This window comes from Ailuropoda melanoleuca, chromosome 15 (assembly GCF_002007445.2).
Source record: "Ailuropoda melanoleuca isolate Jingjing chromosome 15, ASM200744v2, whole genome shotgun sequence".
NCBI classification, from domain to species: domain Eukaryota; kingdom Metazoa; phylum Chordata; class Mammalia; order Carnivora; family Ursidae; genus Ailuropoda; species Ailuropoda melanoleuca.
The window spans coordinates 15,637,043-15,656,946 of record NC_048232.1 but is presented as its reverse complement, the minus strand read 5'-3'; the positions used below and the strand labels follow the sequence as shown (position 1 = coordinate 15,656,946).

The 19,904-nt window shown below is 43.2% G+C and overlaps 1 protein-coding gene across 1 annotated transcript in view; it reads left to right on the top strand.

Annotated features, from left to right (window-relative positions):
• ST8SIA6 (ST8 alpha-N-acetyl-neuraminide alpha-2,8-sialyltransferase 6) overlaps nt 1–19,904 on the top strand; it is a 147,331-nt gene that overhangs the window by 112,416 nt on the left and 15,011 nt on the right. The window contains exon 5 of the mRNA XM_034644225.1: nt 19,436–19,580. Coding sequence (XP_034500116.1) covers nt 19,436–19,580 — 145 coding nt within the window. The remainder of the gene's footprint in view (nt 1–19,435; nt 19,581–19,904) is intronic.

Sequence of the window (19,904 nt, the reverse complement as noted above, 5' to 3'; positions counted from 1 at the left end):
GAAACTGGCTCTTGTACATTTAGGGAGTAGTTCCTGTCTTAGTTTTCAGAATATAAACCTTGCCGTAGAAACGCATCAAACCCATGTAAGATTCACCGATCTTCTAAATTTTACTTCAAAACTTATTTTTCAATTTGTACTCAACATCAACTATATTACTTTCTGAACCTGAGTCAGATAAGCGTCCTTTTAGGCCTCCCTGCCTTTCAGACCCTCTGTTCCTTATTACACTGCTTACACGGTCTTCGTTGGTTCTTTACATAGTTTAAACTCTGGTATAATGTCCCAGCAGATAGTTATTTCTCCAGAGTTTCAACAACGCTCCTTTACTTCCGAGTGTCATGCTGTCTTCCTGTCATTGGCTTTGATAATCATATTCTTTTATATTTGATCTTACCTTGGTTTGGTTCTTATAGTCTACTCAAATACATGGGCTGGTCTTTCATCAGCTTAAACATATCAGTGCACACAGTAGCTGATAAGTGAAAAACTCAGTCATCTGACTTGCCAATTGAATTTTGTCTTTATTTATTCTCCTCCTTAGCCTGATCCCATATTGGACACGTATTGATCCCATATTGGACACTGGGTCACGTATCCTATCGGATTTTTCTCTGGCTGCCAGGTTATGAAGCAGCACTTTGAGAGGGTTGAGGTATAGCTAGGATGAACCTTCAGCAAAATGGCAAAGTATGGGAAACATTCATTCATTTTACATTTCATATATATTTCAGAATGTATTGAACCTCTGCTCTGTGTCAGGGGCCCCGGTTTCCCCCTACCTCCCTTTTCTGATAGTTGTAAAAGCTTCTTTGCTTCTCTCTTGCTTCTCAGTGCGGTGCCTCCGGGGTTCAGACGCACTGCGTAGTATCAAGTTTCCATGTTCCCAAATCTTCTTTCCCTCATCCTTCCTCAAAACTCCAGCTTCTCTGTGCAAGATCTCCACTGAAATGTCATGCACCAATTCATGTTAAGATGTGAATGATTAGTGGATGGGTTTTTCTGAACCCCTTGCCTTCTATTCTGTATCTAACTGGATTCATTAAGGACAACCACCGATGACTGATTTTCTCATCCCAAATGTAGAGTCCATTGCGCCTTTCTCATTTTGTAAGAGAGCCGGGGATTTGAAGACAAAACTCCTCTGTGTGCTCAGTGTCCAGCTGAACCAGGGGTAACTATCAGTACCCCCATCATACTTTTCAGTCTGATAATCACACCGACTAATAGCAGATACCCTCTGGGCTTCTGGAATTTCTCCCAGTGCTCCAGGCAGTGAGTTCAATCTCATGGATAGCTCTATTTTAATTCACATATAGACCTATGTTGCTAGAAAGATGGCCTGTCTGTTTGAAGCCCTTAATTCTTCTGATCTGCTGGGGCTGAAATGGAATGTTTTAATGCCTTTGGAAGCCCTGTAAATCACTGGAATTCTTATATCATTGTATTTTTTATGAAACAAACTATTCTTTTAGTTTGAAACCTACATTCATTGTGAGCCAATTGATTCTAAAATCACAGTATTTTAGTGAGCCATCTTGATTTTATTTTCGTTTCCCTTCTCACAGAAAGACTGTTTCTCCTCCAAACCCTGGAAAGCGTGGTCTGTACTCCCTCTGCCTTCCACCCACCTCTTTAACTACCCCATTTCACCTGTGGCCAGCAGCGACCCTACACTGCTAAACCCAGAAGGCATTTTCCATTCCTGTTCTGCTTGACCTCTCATCTCTTACCAATCTTCTGACATTCTAGACCATTCCCATTCCTTGAAAGATTCTCATACTTGATTTCTGTGCCACTCTGTTTGTTTTCTCAACTCCTTCCTCCTCATCCTCCTACCAATCCACCCTCAAGTTCAGATTGTATTTTAGGAATCTCCCTCTAGAACGTGGGAGCCCCTGCTGGCCCATGGCGGGGATTGCAGCACTGATGGGGGCTGGGTGCACTCTGCGGGTTTCATCGTTGCCCCTCCTGTGGACCGCTGCGTGACCTGCACCCTGGTCACCATGCACCAGCCAATGTCCTTCTCACCCACTGTCCACACAAGAGCCAGATGGAGCTTTTGGAATGGGGCTAGTGTGTGTGGTCACAACTCGCTTCTGCCACACCCACCACTGCCCCAACCAGTTTGGAATCTGTTGGTAATTTTTTCTTTTTATTGCTTTCAAAACAAAAACTGAACTCCCTCAAGGCCCTGTGTTGCTGGCCCATTACCGCTCCTCCAGCCGCATTGCACACCATATTCCTTCTGACCCATTTTGTTCCACTTTTGTTGGTCTTTACTACCTCACAAGTACCTTCAGCCACAGAGTCCTTCCAGCACCATCCCTTCCAGCACCTCCCCTGCCTCCCCCAGTGTACTCACCTTTCAGTTCCCCCGTCAGTCATCCCTCCCTCAGGAAGATCTTTCCCTGGACAAGCTGATGAGGTCATTGCTGCCGTCGGTCCTGTAATGCATTCTCCTTCATAACACTGATCCCAAGTAGGAGTTTCCATTCTGTGTGTGTGATTACTTTGTAGACCTGGCTAATCCGTCATCCATGTATTTCATAAAGGGCAAAATAATGATCGGAAAATATTTTCACCAGGAGGAACCAAGAGGCTTTCTAGAAGGTTCTAAGAATAGGTCAAGGCTCAGTATAGGAAGTAGGGGTGGGAAAACGCTGTCAGGTTTCTGAGCTCAGAAGCAAACGCTCAGCTTTAGGCTGGCTCCATGCATCTTCTCATTGACCTTTCCTGTTTGTTTCCCATAGCCTTTCATTTTACTTTAAATCCAGTCTCCCCTGTGAATGGCTGAGTTCCCACTAGACTATCTTAAAGGCACTTTGGCAGGAAGCATTAGAGCCGGTTGTTATTTGTGGCATCAGCACTATCACTCTTAGGCTAATCCACTTCTCCCAGCCAGTGTCTCTTTATCAGTAAAATGGAGAAAACACCTTCCTCTGTGAGTTTTTAGGGGTATTCAGTATGCAAAATACAGAGTCTGGTATATATTAAAGTCTCAATACATGATAGCTATTATTACTTTCAGTTTAATATCTTTCTAGCTTGCCATTAATAGCTTACTAAAAATAGCTTACACTTTTGCCATTCGTAATACCTATAACAAGTCCATGAGTAGCAATAAAGCTGGAATAGTTCCAGTTCCAGTCCTCTGCCTACGGAGACATGTAAACATTTCTAAGCCTCAGTTTCACTCTTGTGACGCATTTCATGTGGATTACCCCATGTGTTTGATAAGGACCAGCATTTCCTATTTAGTTTATTCTATTCAAACTTTCTTTGATCTTTTCATGATGGAAAATAGGTCACACAGAGCAGAAAATATTAAGCTTCAGCCTTCTAGGTTATAATCTTCCTGTGTATTATTTGCAGCAGTAAAGGACTTACTTTTGTCTGAACAGTCCGCGGCTGGTCTCCCTCTCTTCGGTAACGTGGTAACATCCTCTGATGTCTCACCAGGAATGACTCTGAGTTGCCTGAGAATCAATCAGCCTGATGAGAGGCAGAGCTGAGTTACACATTCTGCCCTTCCTCCTGATTATTTAGCCCCCAATTGGGACTGAATAAGGGTGACAAGCTCAGGGTGGGACTGGATAATTCTTATCTGTCGGGTGAAGCCAGAGGGCAGAGATGAAAAGTCAGGATGTGGGGAAAAGCTGTAAAAAAAAGGAAGAAAATGAATGCACAGTTCCCCAAGGCCAGGCAGAAACAGAAACTGAGTTTGCAGCTGAAGCCAGAAAGTAGATGATGGATTCCACCTTGAGCTGTGAGTGCCGTCCTGGAAGGGTGCCTGAGATGTGGGTTGGCCTTTAGTGGCTTTCCAGGAGCACTTAGGGCCCATTTGTGCATCTGAATCAGGCTCCTTACAGGACTGTGAGCTGAGCGGGCCTCTTAGGCCTCTTACCTCTCCTTCCACCTGCTCAGGACAGAGATTCCTATCCTGAGCCCAGAAGCAGCCCTTGTGATACCCATTCATTGCGTTTCACTGAATCATACAATTAAGATTTGGCTTCGTAAGTGAGAGATGGTGAAATCATGAGACCTTTTAGGAAAGAAAGTGGGGTGGTTTAAACAAAACAGACTGACAACGCTTTCCTGAGAAAGCGTTCCACAGAATAGCATGTTGATGTGTTTACACGTAAGATTCCCATGACGATGATAAAACTCGGTTTTCCAGGGTTCTCAGTATTCATTCGGGATTTTAACTATGTTGCCAGACAGTATCAGGAAAAAAAAAAAAAGGTTTCTTGCCCTCCCTTTTTCTCCCCTTCAAAATCTCTGACCAAAGAGAAGGAGAAATTCTGTCAACGAAGGTCTGGGTTAAATGACTTCTTTACATTCTCCTCACACATGGAACCATAAGGGCAGTGACCTAGATTTTTTTTTTTCTTTTTTGTCTGCAAAGTAAAATATATTCAGAAATCTTAATGTTCATCTTAACAGTTGATTTTGTATTTTTAGAACTNTTTTTTGTTTGTTTGTTTTTTTGTTTTTTTTGTTTTTTTTGTTTTTTTTTTTTTAAAGATTTTTTATTTATTTATAAGACAGAGATAGAGACAGCCAGCGAGAGAGGGAACACAAGCAGGGGGAGTGGGAGAGGAAGAAGCAGGCTCACAGCAGAGGAGCCTGACGTGGGGCTCGATCCCATAACGCCGGGATCACGCCCTGAGCCGAAGGCAGACGCTTAACCGCTCTGCCACCCAGGCGCCCCCAGAAATCTTAATGTTCATCTTAACAGTTGATTTTGTATTTTTAGAACGTGTGTTTTCCACGCTTATGTAATTCGCAATTGACTTTAAACCTGATGATTTAAAAAAGGCAGGGGCTGGTCACACGACGAGCGCTCTAGCAGGGGCCTTGAAAGGTCCGTCAGGTCACTGCTTTGCCCTCATCCGGAAGGGCATCGCAAGCCAGCCAGATGCTTGGAGGTCTCTCCTGTTTTCACAGACTTCACAGCCCTGCTTTTTCACGATTAAACTTCTAGACTCATTCTACCAGTTCTACGGCTGCAGTGTGATCCCATCTTCCCCTAATGAGCCTGAGGATGAAACAATGCAAGGTTGCCACTTCACTAGGGAAGGGCCGGGGCCCTCTCGGTGTCGGGGAGAGCACCACCCTTCTCCCAGCGGCCTGCATCAGAAACTTGCATGTTACCCTTGATGTCTTGTCCTTTTCTGCCCCTTTCCAGTCAATCAGCCAACTTCACAACAGTTTCACCTCCGAAGTATATTTCCAGCCGATCTGCTTTTCTGTGTTCCCCACCACCACTCTGATCTGAGTTACCCCAGCAGTTCCTTTTATGTGTCCACTTGCCTAGGCTTCAGCGTCCAGCTGTTTAATCAAACACTAGTCTGGGTGTTGTGGCGAGGGTAGCTTGTGACTATGGTTAACATCTCCGACCCGTTGACTTCAGGTAAAGGAGATCACCCTCGATCGCATGTCCAGGCCTCATACAGTCCGTTCATATCCTGAAGAGCAAAAACAGGTTTCCAGGGAACAAGAGCTTCTGTTTCAAGCCTGCCGTCTCCACTCATGCCCATATTGCCAGCCTGGCTCCTGTCCTATAGGTTATAGACTTGGCAGCCTCCACAATTGTGTGGGCCAATTCCTTGAAATAAATGTCTTTGGACAGACAGACAGATAGACAGACAGATAGATAGACAGACAGATAGTTATGTACATACATAGGTAGATACATGGATAGACAGACTAGTGGCTCTGTTTTTCTGGAGAGCCCTAACTAGTAGAGCTATTGTCTAGTTATCTCTTTTAACTATTGTCTAGTTATCTCTTGACTGGCGTTCTGGTTATCTGTTGTTGCATCATCAGCTGCTCCAGAACCCGTGATGGCTGGAAACAATGACTTGATCGTCTCTCTGGTTTCCATGGGCTGACCGGGCTCACCTGAGGGGTTCTCGGTCAAGGGCCATACGCTCGCAGTCGGGAGGTGGCTGGCACTGGAGTCAGCTGAGGTGGCTCACTCCCACAGCGGGTGCTTGACACGGGCTTTCGTAACAGTTTAGCGAGGCCTGCCGTCTCCAGCACCTTCAGAGGAGCCCCCGCATGTGACTCGAGCTTCTTACAATGTGACGGCTGGATTCCCTCAGGAAGTGTTCAGAGAGTGGACATTCCAAGAGACCCAGGCAGAAGCCACAGACCATTTAGGACCTTGCTTCAGGAGTCCCAGGGTTCCATGTCTGTAGCATTCTCTTGGTCAGAGTAGTCAGATGGCCAGCCCAGGTTCAAGGGGAGGAGCTTAGGTTCCACTTCTTGATGTGAAGAGCAACATGTCCCTATAGCACAAGGATGAGCCTGTGGCAGCCATCTTTGGAGACTACCTACAGCACTGGCCACGACCATATCCTCCCACCTGATCCCATCACCTTTGTCCGGATCCCCAACCTGTCCTGCTCAAGGATGCTGTAAATGCTTATGTCCTAGTGTCACTGCCTTACATAAGGCCTGCAGTGACTTGCCCTTTCCCATGGAAGAAGGCCAAATCGTTCACTTTGCCTTGTTTATAAGACTTTTCATGATATATTTCCACAGTCCCCACCTAGTACCCTGTATCCCAAGCCAGACGGAATTTCTTTTAGGATTTTTGCATGTTCCATGCTCGCTCTTTCTCTCCCGCAGGCTCTCACACTCCCTCTTTGCTGTTTCTCAAACACTCTTCGCCCCTCCCACCTCTTTCTCTTGCTTTGCCTGGCTGACTTCTCATCTTTTGACTTTCAGCTTAAGCTTTGCTTCTCCTGGGGTGCTGAGCCCTGGCAGCCCAGCACATACCTTCCTGTGTGCTCCTGTTCGAGGGCTGGTGCAGGTCCTTGGGTTGGTGTGCAGATGCAATCAGATTCTGTTAAACCTGCTTTTACTTTGCTCTATTATTGAACCAGCAAAACGTCAACACAAGACTAAGGACTCAGGCAAGTGGATTATTCCACTCAGAGCAGCACCTAAGGTTTCTGTGGTTTATGTAGCCCTACAGTGTAAGCAAGGAGCCCAGACCCCAAATAGGTGGACTCCATACCTCACACTGGCAACGTGTCAGTCGCAAAGGTCCACCCTGTTGTCACAAAAGGAAGTTCCCATTGGGCTGCCGGGTCACCCTTCCGGGTCCTTCCACATCACTCGTTCCTTCCTCCCCTAGCCCCGCACCTCTCCTACCCACGGCACATAGGGCTGAGGGTGTGATGTAATTGTTGACTATGGTCTCTCTCCCATTGGACCACAAGCTCTCCATTGGCATTCACTCTTCTTTTTTTTTTTTTAAATAGATCCCTGGTACAGAGACACAGTACTATGATCTTGATTTGCTGAATAAATGCACACATGAATGAATGAATAAATAAGTTTACCCTGAACACCGCACCATGTCCCTAAACTTGATTCCTGCCTCTGCCCTCTTGGTGCTTGCCGTTCATATTTGCTCTCCTCAGTGTCAGACCCTTTCTTCTTGTTAAAAGCTCTGTCTTCATTCCCGGCCCCAAGAAACTGGTTGCCTGGACAAGAATTTTCAGCCTTGTCCTTGACCCTGTGAACGGCAGTTCACCACCCTTCGCCTTGTAACCTGTATCCATTTGGGCTGGTCCCTCAAGGGAAGGATTTGGATTCTGTTTTACTCTTTTATTTTGCTCTCTTATGCATGTAGTCATGAAGATTCAGCACAGTTTGAATATTTAATCACAATTTACAGAATGTCTCAAGATGCAAGTATTTTCCAAAAAGATGGTCAGAGCGTTTATCTGTAGGTCTTATATCAGTGGCTCCATGGGCTGTTTCAGGACTCTTTTTCCCTCTGTGTATCCCTGTTATGGTTGATTTGTGTTGTGTAAAGCAATATTTAGAGGAAGGGTAGGGCAGTGGTAAAGAGCACACAGATACTGACTAGGGTTCAAATCTGAGTCCTAGTTGTGTGACCTCAAACAAAAAACTTAGCCTCTCTGTGTCTCAGCTTCCACATCTGGAAAATGGGGAGAACAATTGTGATGATAATAGTGTTGCCTTCATAGGACTGTAATGAGAATGGATTAAGTTGCTATGTGCAGGGCTTGGAAGAATGTCTGGGACCTCGTAGGAGCCACATAGGAGTTTAGTGTTAGGATTCATGCACGAATGTGCCTGAGCCTCAAACTTACATGTTTTGCTTTTAATGTCCCTAGTGGGACCTCTGTGTTACAGCTCTTTCTGGCCCCTTTCCATCGAATGTTCTGTCTGCGTAAGCCTGTGTTTCCGTGAGATCATGTGAATGTTTGCATTTCTCTCTGGATATTTGATGGGTCTTTCCATCCTGGTTGTTTGTGTGACTGTCTCTTACTTCTGTCCTCATCCCTTCTGCTTTTCTGGGGGTTTTCTTCCTCTTTGTTTCACTTAAATATGTCTCTTTTATTTTTATTTAAGAGAGAGAGAGAGGGAGCGTGCAAGTGGGGGGAGGGGCAGAGGCAGAGGGAGAGAGAGAATCTTAAGCAAACTCCCCACCCAGCATGGAGCTTGATGTGGGGCTCGATCCCACGATCCTGAGATCACGATCGGAGCCAAAGTCAAGAGTCAGACGCTTCACCAACTGCACCACTGGGGCACCCCTGTGTGTCTCGTTTAGTTTTCTTGGTTTCCCTCCAGTTTTGGTCTTTGCATTCTCTCTTGCCTTTCTCCTGTCCTCTGCAGTTACCCATCATGTACAAACTGAAAATTAAAAAATATTATCTGAATTAACTTTTTTTTCTTCTTCAAAAATTTAGAAGCTTATGAATACAATATTTCTCTTGTTCTTTGCTCCTACGACCTCCTGTGGATTTTCTTCCCATGTGGTTCAGTGATACTTCCTACAAAAGAGATTCCCAGGGTTTGGTGGGTTTTTCCTTCTTGAACATAGTGGACAAACTGTTCGTTGCCTTTATTGCTTTGCTGGGAACCCTTCTTCCATTTTCTGCCTGTCTTCTAAACTCTACCGTCCCCAAGTACAAGACAAGGGAAGGGACAGAGTCTTTTTTATTCCTTGAGCTGTTCCCAGGGTCCAGCATGGTGCTGGGAGCACAGGATGCTCTTGACAGATATTTGTGAGATGAAGGAATTGCATGTGGGAACATACAGAGTTCAGGAACACCTAGAAGAACACCATGTCATGGAACCACTGTCTTTTTTTTATTTTTTATATCTTAATGATTTCCAACTCTGCAGAGTTGTCGGTTTATTTGGTTTCAGTGCTATTAACTGTCTGGGATCAATTCCCCAGGGAGAAATGCCTTTCTAGGAACTGATTTTTCTTTCCAGTGTTTGGAATTAGATGGGTTTCAATCCTCAGTCTCCCACTTACTAGCTGTGATTCCTTTGGAGAATTAATATTTCTGAGGTTGTTTCCTCAATTATAAAATGAAAATAAGACTCTCTACTTCAAAAGAATTTTGTGAGGATTACATGTAATGTATAAAACACATTTACTGTGTTCGGGGTGTAAGGGCAGCCATATAGACAAACAGAATAGAATAGAGAGCCAGAAATAAACCTCATATATATGGCCAATTGATTTTGGACAAGGGTGCCAAGACCATTCAATGGAGGAAGGACAATCTGTTCAAAAAATGATGGAGAAAAACTGAATATCCATGAGCATAGAAAAAAAGTTGGACCCCTTTCCTCACATCATACACCAAAAATTAACACACAATGGACCAAAGACCTAAACTTAAGGACAAAACCCATAAATTTCCTGGATGAACACAGGGAAAATCTTCATGACACTGAATTTGGCACAATTTCTTGTGGAGCCACTGTTTTGTCTCCTGGCCACCTTGGTCTGTCCCTCACCCATGTTCTCTCACCCATTAAGTAGATCTCACATCTTCCCCCATCCCACCCCTACCCTTTGCACCCTAAAATCACTTGTTTGGAGGGAGGCCCTTTTACTCTCTAGTTAAGCAAACTGTAGTCATAGATACCCAGTTACCTCCAGTCAGCCTCCCGTTCTGGCCTCCTGCCCCTGCTGTCCGTCCTCACGCACACAGATTTATTCATTCATTAAACAGGTCTGTTCCCTGTGTTCCCTGTGTGCTGGGCACTGTACTAACACCTTCACGCCACCTTCCCCTTTCCCCCAGCTTAGCTTCAGTGCCTTCCTCTGCACACTTTTCATAACCTCGTCTTCTGTCAACCTGTATGATATTGAAATGATACCAAAATACCAGTTATTGTTTGGTGTCTGTCTCTCCTAATGTACATGAGGTCCCAGAGGGCAGGGCCCATCCATGCCTTATTCCTATTTGTACATAATGGTTTGTCCATCGTAATCCTCATGACCTCGCCTGATGAGCGCCTGGTGAATCTGCGCTGGATTGTTCTGTGCATGGGTCCTAATTCTGAATCATACACTTGAACAAATTAAATCTGATTCCTTCTAAGTCCACAGAATATTGGCACCTATTAAATCCCCCACATCTGTCCTTCTTTAATCTGGATGTTGTTAGTTTCTCACCTGTCATGAATTTCAGTTCCTCCATCAGCAGGGCTGCTCCCTCCAGCCAGGCCCTGGCTTCTCAGTGTGCCTTTGAAGCAAAGCTTATACAACAGACCCAAGCACACTGTGTGTTTTGAGCATCCCGAGTACAGTGTGACTCTCCCTCTTTTTCTAGCCACTGTTCTTGTAATTATGTTGTTCACAGCACATTTGAATTTTAGTAAGCTGCTATACACTGCTGTTCTCACAAGTTAGTCCAAAACCTGCAAATTTTAGGGGTGCTTGGGTGATTCAGTCAGTTAAGTGTCTGACTCGATTTTGCCTCAAGTCATGATCTCAGAGACCTTAGATGGAGCTNTCTCACAAGTTAGTCCAAAACCTGCAAATTTTAGGGGTGCTTGGGTGATTCAGTCAGTTAAGTGTCTGACTCTCGATTTTGCCTCAAGTCATGATCTCAGAGACCTTAGATGGAGCTCCTTGTCGGGTTCGGTGCTCAGCAGGGAGTCTGCTTCTCTCGCTTTCTCCCTCTGCCCTTTCTTTGCTCATGCTCTCTCTCTCTCTCAAGTAAATAAATCTTTATATTTTAAAAAATCCTGTAAATCTTATTCATTCCTCAAAGGCCTCTGACCAGGGATGACTTATTCTGAACCTCTCATACCAAATTATTCTTTCTCTCCCACCTTCCCTATGCCCCCACGTCTCAATGCTGCACACACAGGCCCACACACAAACACCCAGACTCACTGACTCCAGTGTGGTCACTAGGGCATGACGATGTGTGTGGAGGCTGGGCCGGGATGTCACATCATGTGACATCAACAGCTACATGATATTAAAAGCCCTTTGATCCCGCAGTGCTCTCTACTTCTTTTTTTACAGTGTGCTTGCAATTATGAACTTGAGGATTCTAGAAAAATCTACTGGCTAGTAAAATATGACAGTTCAAACAAGCACATTTTACTTACTTAATGTCCCTCAATTCCTTTGTTGGGAGCATTGCACTTTGTAGGCCATTGCCTAAAGGTGGGCTTTATAATAAAGGTTTGAATTCTAGGTTTGAATCTTGGCTTTACCAGTTACTGTTTTCCAATTTGTAGGGGAAGAGAAAGGATTTCCCCTCCATCCTTCTGAGTTCTTGGCTGAGACCTGTGTAATACAAGAGAGATGAACAAGAAAAACAAGCAGAAGTTGATTGACATATAGACCCCATGTGAGACACCCAGGGAGAATTGTGTATCTCCCCTAGGTGACTTAGAATTCAGGCCCAGATCCTGTCCTCATGGGGAAGGAGCAGGGGGAGGTAGGCCTCTTAGGGGAGAGTACATGATTTTGAGGAAACACGAGAGCTCGTAGAAGACTAGTTGGGATGTGTGATCGTTGATGACAAAGTTATGGCACAGTGTGGTGTTGACTTCTAGCTTCCTCTCCTGTGATTAGAATCCATCTTCCCTCCTTGGTGGAACTGTCTAGCAGGGGATTTATGACAGCTGAGCTCCTTCAGGCAGGTAAGGGGAATTCAAAGAAAATCTCCTGCATTTGCTGTTTGCCAAGTGCCTGTGGCTCAAGGCAGCCTCTTTGGGGATAGGTGTCATAACCTGCTACCCTTCAAATGTATCCTTGTAAGCTTTTTTATTTTCTTCCTTCCTAGATCATATACACCATTAAGACAGAGACTACGTTGGTTTTATTCACCAGCGTGTAGACCGTGCATCTCAATAACTACGTAGGTGCTAAGTAAATATGAATGAATACGTGATATGTGACCTACTTACCTCTTGTAAGCCTGGATTGTCCTCAACTATAAAATGAATCAACTCTACCTGTCTTGCCGGGTTATTGTAGGGCTTGCTGAGATACTACCTGTGAAACATTTAGCACATAGTGAGAATGCACTAAATGTTTGATATTGTTATTAGTGGTCAATCAGTGAATTATATGAGGTAGGGTAGGAACAGAAGAAAGGTCAAAAAAAGGGAGACATCAACAGGAAAGAGGCAGGCCCAAGCATCTTGTAGTTTGGGGGATGGAAAAGAAATGTGACTGTTTGAGAACCGATTAGGATGGTAAATAAGTTTCTGGAAGTTGTGCAGGCACTTAGGTTTTAAAACTCCTTTTCCTCAGACCCTCATTAGAATCTTAGAGAATGAATCTCAGAGGAAGGTAGCTCTTCATTAATACTTAGACAATGCCTGTACCCTCTGTCTCACCCTACCTGTCCCCCATCTTATTAAAGAGTTGTGGGGAGTTTGATAACCAGCGAGCTCTGAGCTGGGGCAGTTAGGTCATTAGTATTCAGAGAGTACTCTAGAGCCCCGTGCAAGGTCAGCCTGAGGCACTCATTAACATCTCATGGAAATCCAGGAAGCGTCCCAGTTAGAACTGAAGAAGAATTTTGACCTGAGACCTAAAACGAATAGGAAAAACAAAATGAACAAACAAAAAAATAATAATAAAACTCCAAGGAGACACTCAGTACCTGCACTGTGAAAGAAAAAGGAATTTCTGCAATTTTAAGAAAAATCCCTTTCTCAGAAGTGTATCTGCTGGACCAACTGTGATGCAAAGGTGATTTGCACATTTTCCGATACTGTCTTGAGAGGTTAAGGCTAAAAGTGTTAAGCCCGATGCTGTAAGGACCAACCTGCTTCTTGAGAGTTAAGCACTTTTGAAAGTATGTAAATTCTTTTCAGTTCTGGAACTTCCTGTGGTACAAAGCGTCCCTGTTCTTTCCTGGGCACAGAGGGGAGTATCTTTGCTTTTGGAAACTGGATTGCGTGGAGGAAGTTGCCGAAGGTACGATAGAGCATGCGTGGGATCATCATCAAGCCGGGGCTTTCTTCTCCCTTTGACACTGGGGCACATAGGCTTGGACCACTTGGACCTTGATCCCATGGGGGACCCTGGATGTCACGTAAAACAAGAGCCTTGAACTCCTCAGTTACATGTAAGGTTCGAAGCATGTATATGTAAATTTCTTGCTGCCTGGAGTTGTGAATGGGCGGGTCTTCAGTGAGGTGCTACCAACATTATTGTGGGAAGCGCTGTGTTGTGGTGCCGTGATGGAAAGCATCCTGAAGGCAGAAGCTCAGATGAGGGTACTACCCTCCAGTTACAACCTACTCTAGTGTAAATTGCAGAGAATTGAATGTCAAAAGACAGAGGCATTTATAACCTGGGTGCCTTGGTCAAGTCACTTAACCTCTCTTAACTCCAGTTTTCTCATCTCTGAAATGGGAATCATCTTTTGTGGCAATCTGGTGGCCATGGGAATCAGATGACATATGGGTGTGAAAATGCTCTGGGATGTGTGTGGTGCTTTACATGTGTGTGGTTTGTGCGTGCTGACCTGGTTATTTACTATTGCGGAATGTGGAACGACACATTACAGACAATGGAGGTGTCCTGGTAAGAGCGTGCTCTCTAGTGTCTTAGTCAGTTTCGACTGTTCTAACAAAGTACCATGGACCAGGTGGCTAGTAAACAGCAGACATTTATTTCTCCTGGTTCTGGAGGCTGGCAGTCTGAGGTCAGGGTGGCAGCAAGGTTGAGTTCTGGTTCTCTTCCTGCTTGCACACTGAGAGCCTTCTTGTGTCCTCATGTGGCAGAGCGCAGAGAGGGGAAGCAGGCTTTCTGAGGACCTTTAGACGGGCACTCATCCATCACAAGGGCTCCACCCTCATAACCTCATTTAACCCTCATTGCCTCCCAAAGGCCCCATATCCTAACACCATCACATTGGGGGGGTGGCTAGTATGACTACACGGGAGTTGAGAGAGAACACAAATGTTTAATCCATGATATTCTGCCTGCAGTCCCCCAAAACTCGTGTCCTTCTCATATGCAAAATGAATCCATTCTGTCCCAACAGCCCCCAAAGTCTTTACTGGTTCCAACATCAACTCTAAAGTCCAAAGTCTCCTCTAAATATCCTCTAAATCAGATATGGGTGAGTTCGAGGTACATTTTATCCTGAAGCAAAATTCCTCTCCAACTGTGAATCTGTGAAACCAGACAAGTCAAGTGCTTCCAGAATAATCTGGTGGGACAGACACAGGATAGGCATTCCCATTCCAAGAGGGAGAACTAGGAAAGGAGAGGATGACAGGTCCCAAGCAAGTACAAAACTTAGCAAGACAAACATCATTAGCTCTCAGGCTCAAGATAATCCTCTCAGGGTGCTGCCCTCCAGGCCCATTGGGGTGGGATCCTGCCTCCAGGCTCTGCGGGCAAGGACTGTGTCCCCTGGTGATCCTCCCCCCACAGCTTTGAGCAGAGGCCATCTAGCCTATTGAAAGCAGTCTTCTTGAAACCAAGGACGCATCCCTCATAGCCTGAATCACCTTTGGGGTCATCCTTGACTTACCTAGAAGAACAGTGCATGTTTGCAGCCAAATAGCTCCCTGGACCCATCCTGTAAAATCTCAGTCCAACAGCCGTCCTTTGCTCCTTGCTGTCTCCTTCCTCTTCAGTTCCAACTGGTAGTTTTCCTACTGGGTGGCTGATTAAGTCTGTGGTTCACACCCACACTAATCTCCTTATCAAACAGATGCTTGGCCACACTCTTAGTGTTCTCTCCTGAACACGCTTTCTCTTTTTTTGCAATGTGGACAGGCTGAGAATTTTCCAGATCTTTAAGTCCTGCTTCTCTTTTGACTATAATTCTGTCTTCAAGTCATCTCTCTCTTCTTGCATTTTATAAGCAGGCATGAGGAACTAAGCTGCTCCTTCAATATTTTGCTTAGAAATCTCCTCAGTTAAATACCCAGTTTCAGCACCTACCTTCCACAAGATGCTAGAGCTCAAACACAATTCAAAGCCAAGTTCTTTGCCATTTTATAACAAGGATCGCCTTTTCTCCATTGTCCTTTCATAGTAACATGTCCCTCATTTCCATCTGAGACCTCATCAGAATGGCCCTTACGTAACTTCCATATATCTACAGCACTCTGCTTATGATTACTTAGCTATCGTCTAAGAAGATGGAAGCTTTGACTACAGTTCTCCTCTTTTCTTCTGAGATCTTGACAGAATCGCCTTTAAAATTCTGTTCATGGAACTCTAAGCCTTTTCTAGCATGAGCCTTAAAAGTCTTCCCACTATCCAGTTCCTAACCGTTTGTACATTTTTAGATATTTGTACAGCAGCACTCCCCCCCTTCTTGGTACCAGTATCTGTATTGGGGTTTTCTAGAGAAACAGAACCAATAGAATATATCTAGAGATATAGAAAGAGATTTATTTTGAGGGATTGGCTCACACAGTTATGGAGGCTGAGAAGTCCCATTGTCTGCTGTCTGCAAGTTGGAGACCCAAGAAAGATGATGGTGTCATTCCAGTCCACACCTGAAGTCCTGAGAAATAGAGAAGCCAATGGTGTGAGTTCCAGTCTGAGTTACAAGGGCCCAAGAACTGGGGGAGAGGGTGTGGGAGTGTAAATTCTCATTTGAGTCTGAACATCTGAGAACCAGGAGCACCAGTGTCCAACAACAAGGCAAGTTGGATGTCCCAGCTCCAGCAGAGAGCCGATTTGCCTTCACACGTCTATTCTTATACTTAGGCCATCAACAGATTGGACAATGCCCGCCTGCACTGGGCAGGATGACCTTCTTTACTCGGTCCAGCAATTCAAGTGCTCATCTCTTCTGGACACACCCTCACAGACCCAGAAATAGTGTTTTATCAGCTGTCTTGGCATTAACTTGGCCCAAATTGACATGTAAAGTTAACCATCACATACCAGTAGTGTCCATTTTTATTTTAATGTTTCCTGCTCTTTTTATACAAGAAGGGGAAAAGTGTTCTGTGTGCCCATTATTGTGAACACACCTAGTTGACTTTAGAGTCACCAAAGATCAGAAGTGACTCTGTTTAGGGATGATGGGAAATGGGATAGCAGAGATAAAATTCCATTTTGCTCTGTTTGTATTAAGCACCTCAGCTTTATACAGACACTGGCTGTTACAGGGGTGTCTACCACATGGATGAGCTGGGAAGTGACAACATAAATTTGTAATTATGCCACTGAATATAAAGCCTTAAAAAGTCCCATTGGATAATTATTCTGATACTTTGATTGATTTTTGATAGTGCAAAGGCAATGTCTAAACCAATTCTGACACATGCATACAGTGGAGTACTACTCAGCAATGAAAAAGAACGAACTACTGATACACACGGCAACACAGATGAATCGTAAGAGCATTTATGCTGAGAGAAAGTTGTCTTACACAAAAGCATACATACTATAGGATTCTGTTTATGTGGATTCTAGAACAGGCAAAGATAATCTTTGATAAAAACTAATCACAAAAATGCTCATCTAGAGGCAGGGGAGGGCTGGGGACAGGCTAGGAAGGGACATGAGAGAATTCTCTAGGTGGTAGGCAGTATTCTCTATGTATCTTGATGGGAGATTGGGGTACAAGGGTATGTACATTTTTTCAAAACTCCTCAAATGTGCTTATGATTTTATTTTATGTAAATTCTACCCAAAAATACAAACAAAATGATGATATACATGTTGAGGTGTTTAGGACTGAAGTGTACTGATCTACGTATTGACCTTGAATTGTAATCACCACCACAACAAAAATGGATTGATGGACACACAGTAAGGCAAATGTAAAAAGTTAATGGTAAGATCTAGCTGGTAGTTAGTTATTCAAATACTCGTCCAATTCTTCACATTTTCCTGTAGGTTTGGAAATGTTATAATACAAAGTTAAGAATGTAATTTCAGAAAAAAAACTAGTAATATAAAAAAACACAAAGGGCACAGCAGTTAGTGTTTTTTGGTGATGCAATAGTCTTTTAAACACTGAATATCCTTAGAGAAATCAAGCTACTTGTCAAAGGTAAATGAGAATATATTCCATTACCTTTATTCAAAGTGTTGCATAAAAGAGACATTTAAAATGATAAACACATAAGGATTTCTGAATTCGAAATATGCCACATTGAATTGTTATGAGATAAATTTATAATTAAAAAACTACTTAGTATCATGTTTTTGACTACATGTCATTCCATTTTCAATTTTTCCTTTTGTGAATCTCCATGAACTGTCTTTAAGACACGGTAGGCTCTGAAATCCAAAGAGGGATAATAAGCAGGTGATAGAATTCAATTAAGAAGGATGTACTATTCTAATGATATAAATTAACTGATAAGTATTGTTGAAAATATTGATTTTAGGGTACAAATAACATCACAGCACTGACTTTTCATGCCCTGAGAATTATTGAAATTCGGGAAGACTGGAATATAATTCAAAATGACCGTGAGAGATTAGAGCATTGTATTTTTTCAGAAAGACGAAATTCAGTAGGAACTTGTACAAACAAGTTCAGGACCAAGACCAATAAATGGGGAAGGACCAGTTATGAATCTAGGATGTCAGCAACGAGCATGTCAGGCGTGTTCACTGAATATTCACTGTCCTTTGTGCTATGATTGGATCCAGCTTTGGTACATATTTTTTTTCTTTTTTAAGTTTTTATTTAAATTCCAGTTCGTTAACATATAGTGTAATATTTCAGTAGTAGAATTTTGTGATTTACCACTTACAATACCCAGTGCTCATCACAAGTGCCCCTCTTAATCCCTATCACCCATTTAACCCATCCCCCCACCCACCTCCCTTCCAGCAAACTTCTGTTCTCTGTAGTTAAAAGTCGGTTTGATAGGTATTTTTAAGTTTTATGGAGAAATAAGTAAAGGTTTAAAGTGGAACAAGATGACTAAAATAATGAAAAATTGGCCTTAGGAGGAAAATCTGAGAGAAGAGGAGCTTCTCTCAATGCTTCCAGATTGATAAGGTTCAAGTTCCCCTTGATTATTACCATTTTCAATTACATGAAGTGTTTTTATGGAGAGATTCTATGAAAAACGAACAAGGGAAATGGATTTAAGTTAAGATATAGTTGAGTTGTGCAAATGGAAGGATCTCTTGACTTCAAGGTTGATTAAACTCTAGAATAATTATGAAGTGATGCTGTGGATTCGGCGTCCCTGGAGAATTATGTAAACAAAATAGAAATTCGGAGTGGATCTAGATTGACCTGTCAGTGGTTGGGGGCGAGCCTTGATGATCCCTGGAAGGACCTACCTGGGTCTACGCTCTATTAATAATGTTTCACTCCACAGTAAGAGTTTTGAAACAGTGCTTGATACTAAATTACATTCTTTCTATAAGGAATGGCAACTCTAAATTCACTTCACTCAGAAATTCCCTGTGTTAATTTACAGCAGTGTAGGGTAGATAGCAATACTATATTGTATACTTGAAATTTGCTAAAGGGGTAAATATCAACTATTCTCACCACACACACACACACACACACACACACACACACACAAATGAAAACAGTGGAAATTATGTGAGGTGTTGGATATGTCAATTAGCTTGATTGTGGTGCTGATTATTCCACAATGTATAAACACAGCAAAATGTGAAGTTGAACACCTTAAATATAAATAATTTGTGCTTGTGAATTATATCAGTAAAGCTAGAGACAAATCACTGTAGTGAACGATTCTTCTTTTCATTGGACTTGTCCCCTAGTAAATGACTATATGTTGCTTTGGTGACAATTTGTAACACTGTTCTTAATTTAGTTTCTCTACTTTATAATTATTATAAAATAATTGCAGTATATCCTGTCATTTTTCTCTTTAATGTTACAACATTATCATTAGGAGGACGTTTTTATATGTGAACCATTATGTTCAGTGTTTTCTGTCAGTGAGAGGGTCCCTCCCTGAGCGTAAGTATGTTTCACATTCTCCGCTCTTTGATCCTGCTGGGTTATCATTCCACCATCCAGTCCAGTCAGGGTGGCAAGAGATAAAAATGTCGTCTTTGTGAACCATTTCTCTTCTTTCTGAAAGTCAATATGGCAAAATCCTCTTGCATTTTCCACTATAGCCTCTATTTCTGGTTTCTTAATCTCGTTCCGTGGTTCACTTTTATTCTTATCCTTCACAGAGCAAAACTTGCTTCCTGTTGTGATGCTGCTCAAAACTTCATTGTTTCTCAGAATAACACTCCAGCTGGGACCAACATGAGTTATGAGGTGGAAAGCAAAAACGAAATCCTAATTAGAGAGAACATTTTTAATATGTTTCCAGTGGTGAGTAAAGATTTGTTGTGGCTTAGTTTGTCACCATTCCAGGTGACTTTTCTCCCACGTTATGTTGTAACTTATACTAATGGAGGCGTTAACTTAGAATTAAAATACCATACGTTGTTTTGATGTGAAAGATGGTGATGGGGTCCATTTTAAAAAGGCAATTTTGAATGCAAGTGGCTCTGCAGGGAATGGTATTTGTATCTTACGTGATAAGCTCTCCGAGTCCTTGAGTCTTCATGACTCATCCTTGCATGAGATGAGCTCCTTGGGCTTTCTGCATAGTAATTACTGGGGCTTGGAAAGAGGACCATTTTTCACCTGGAA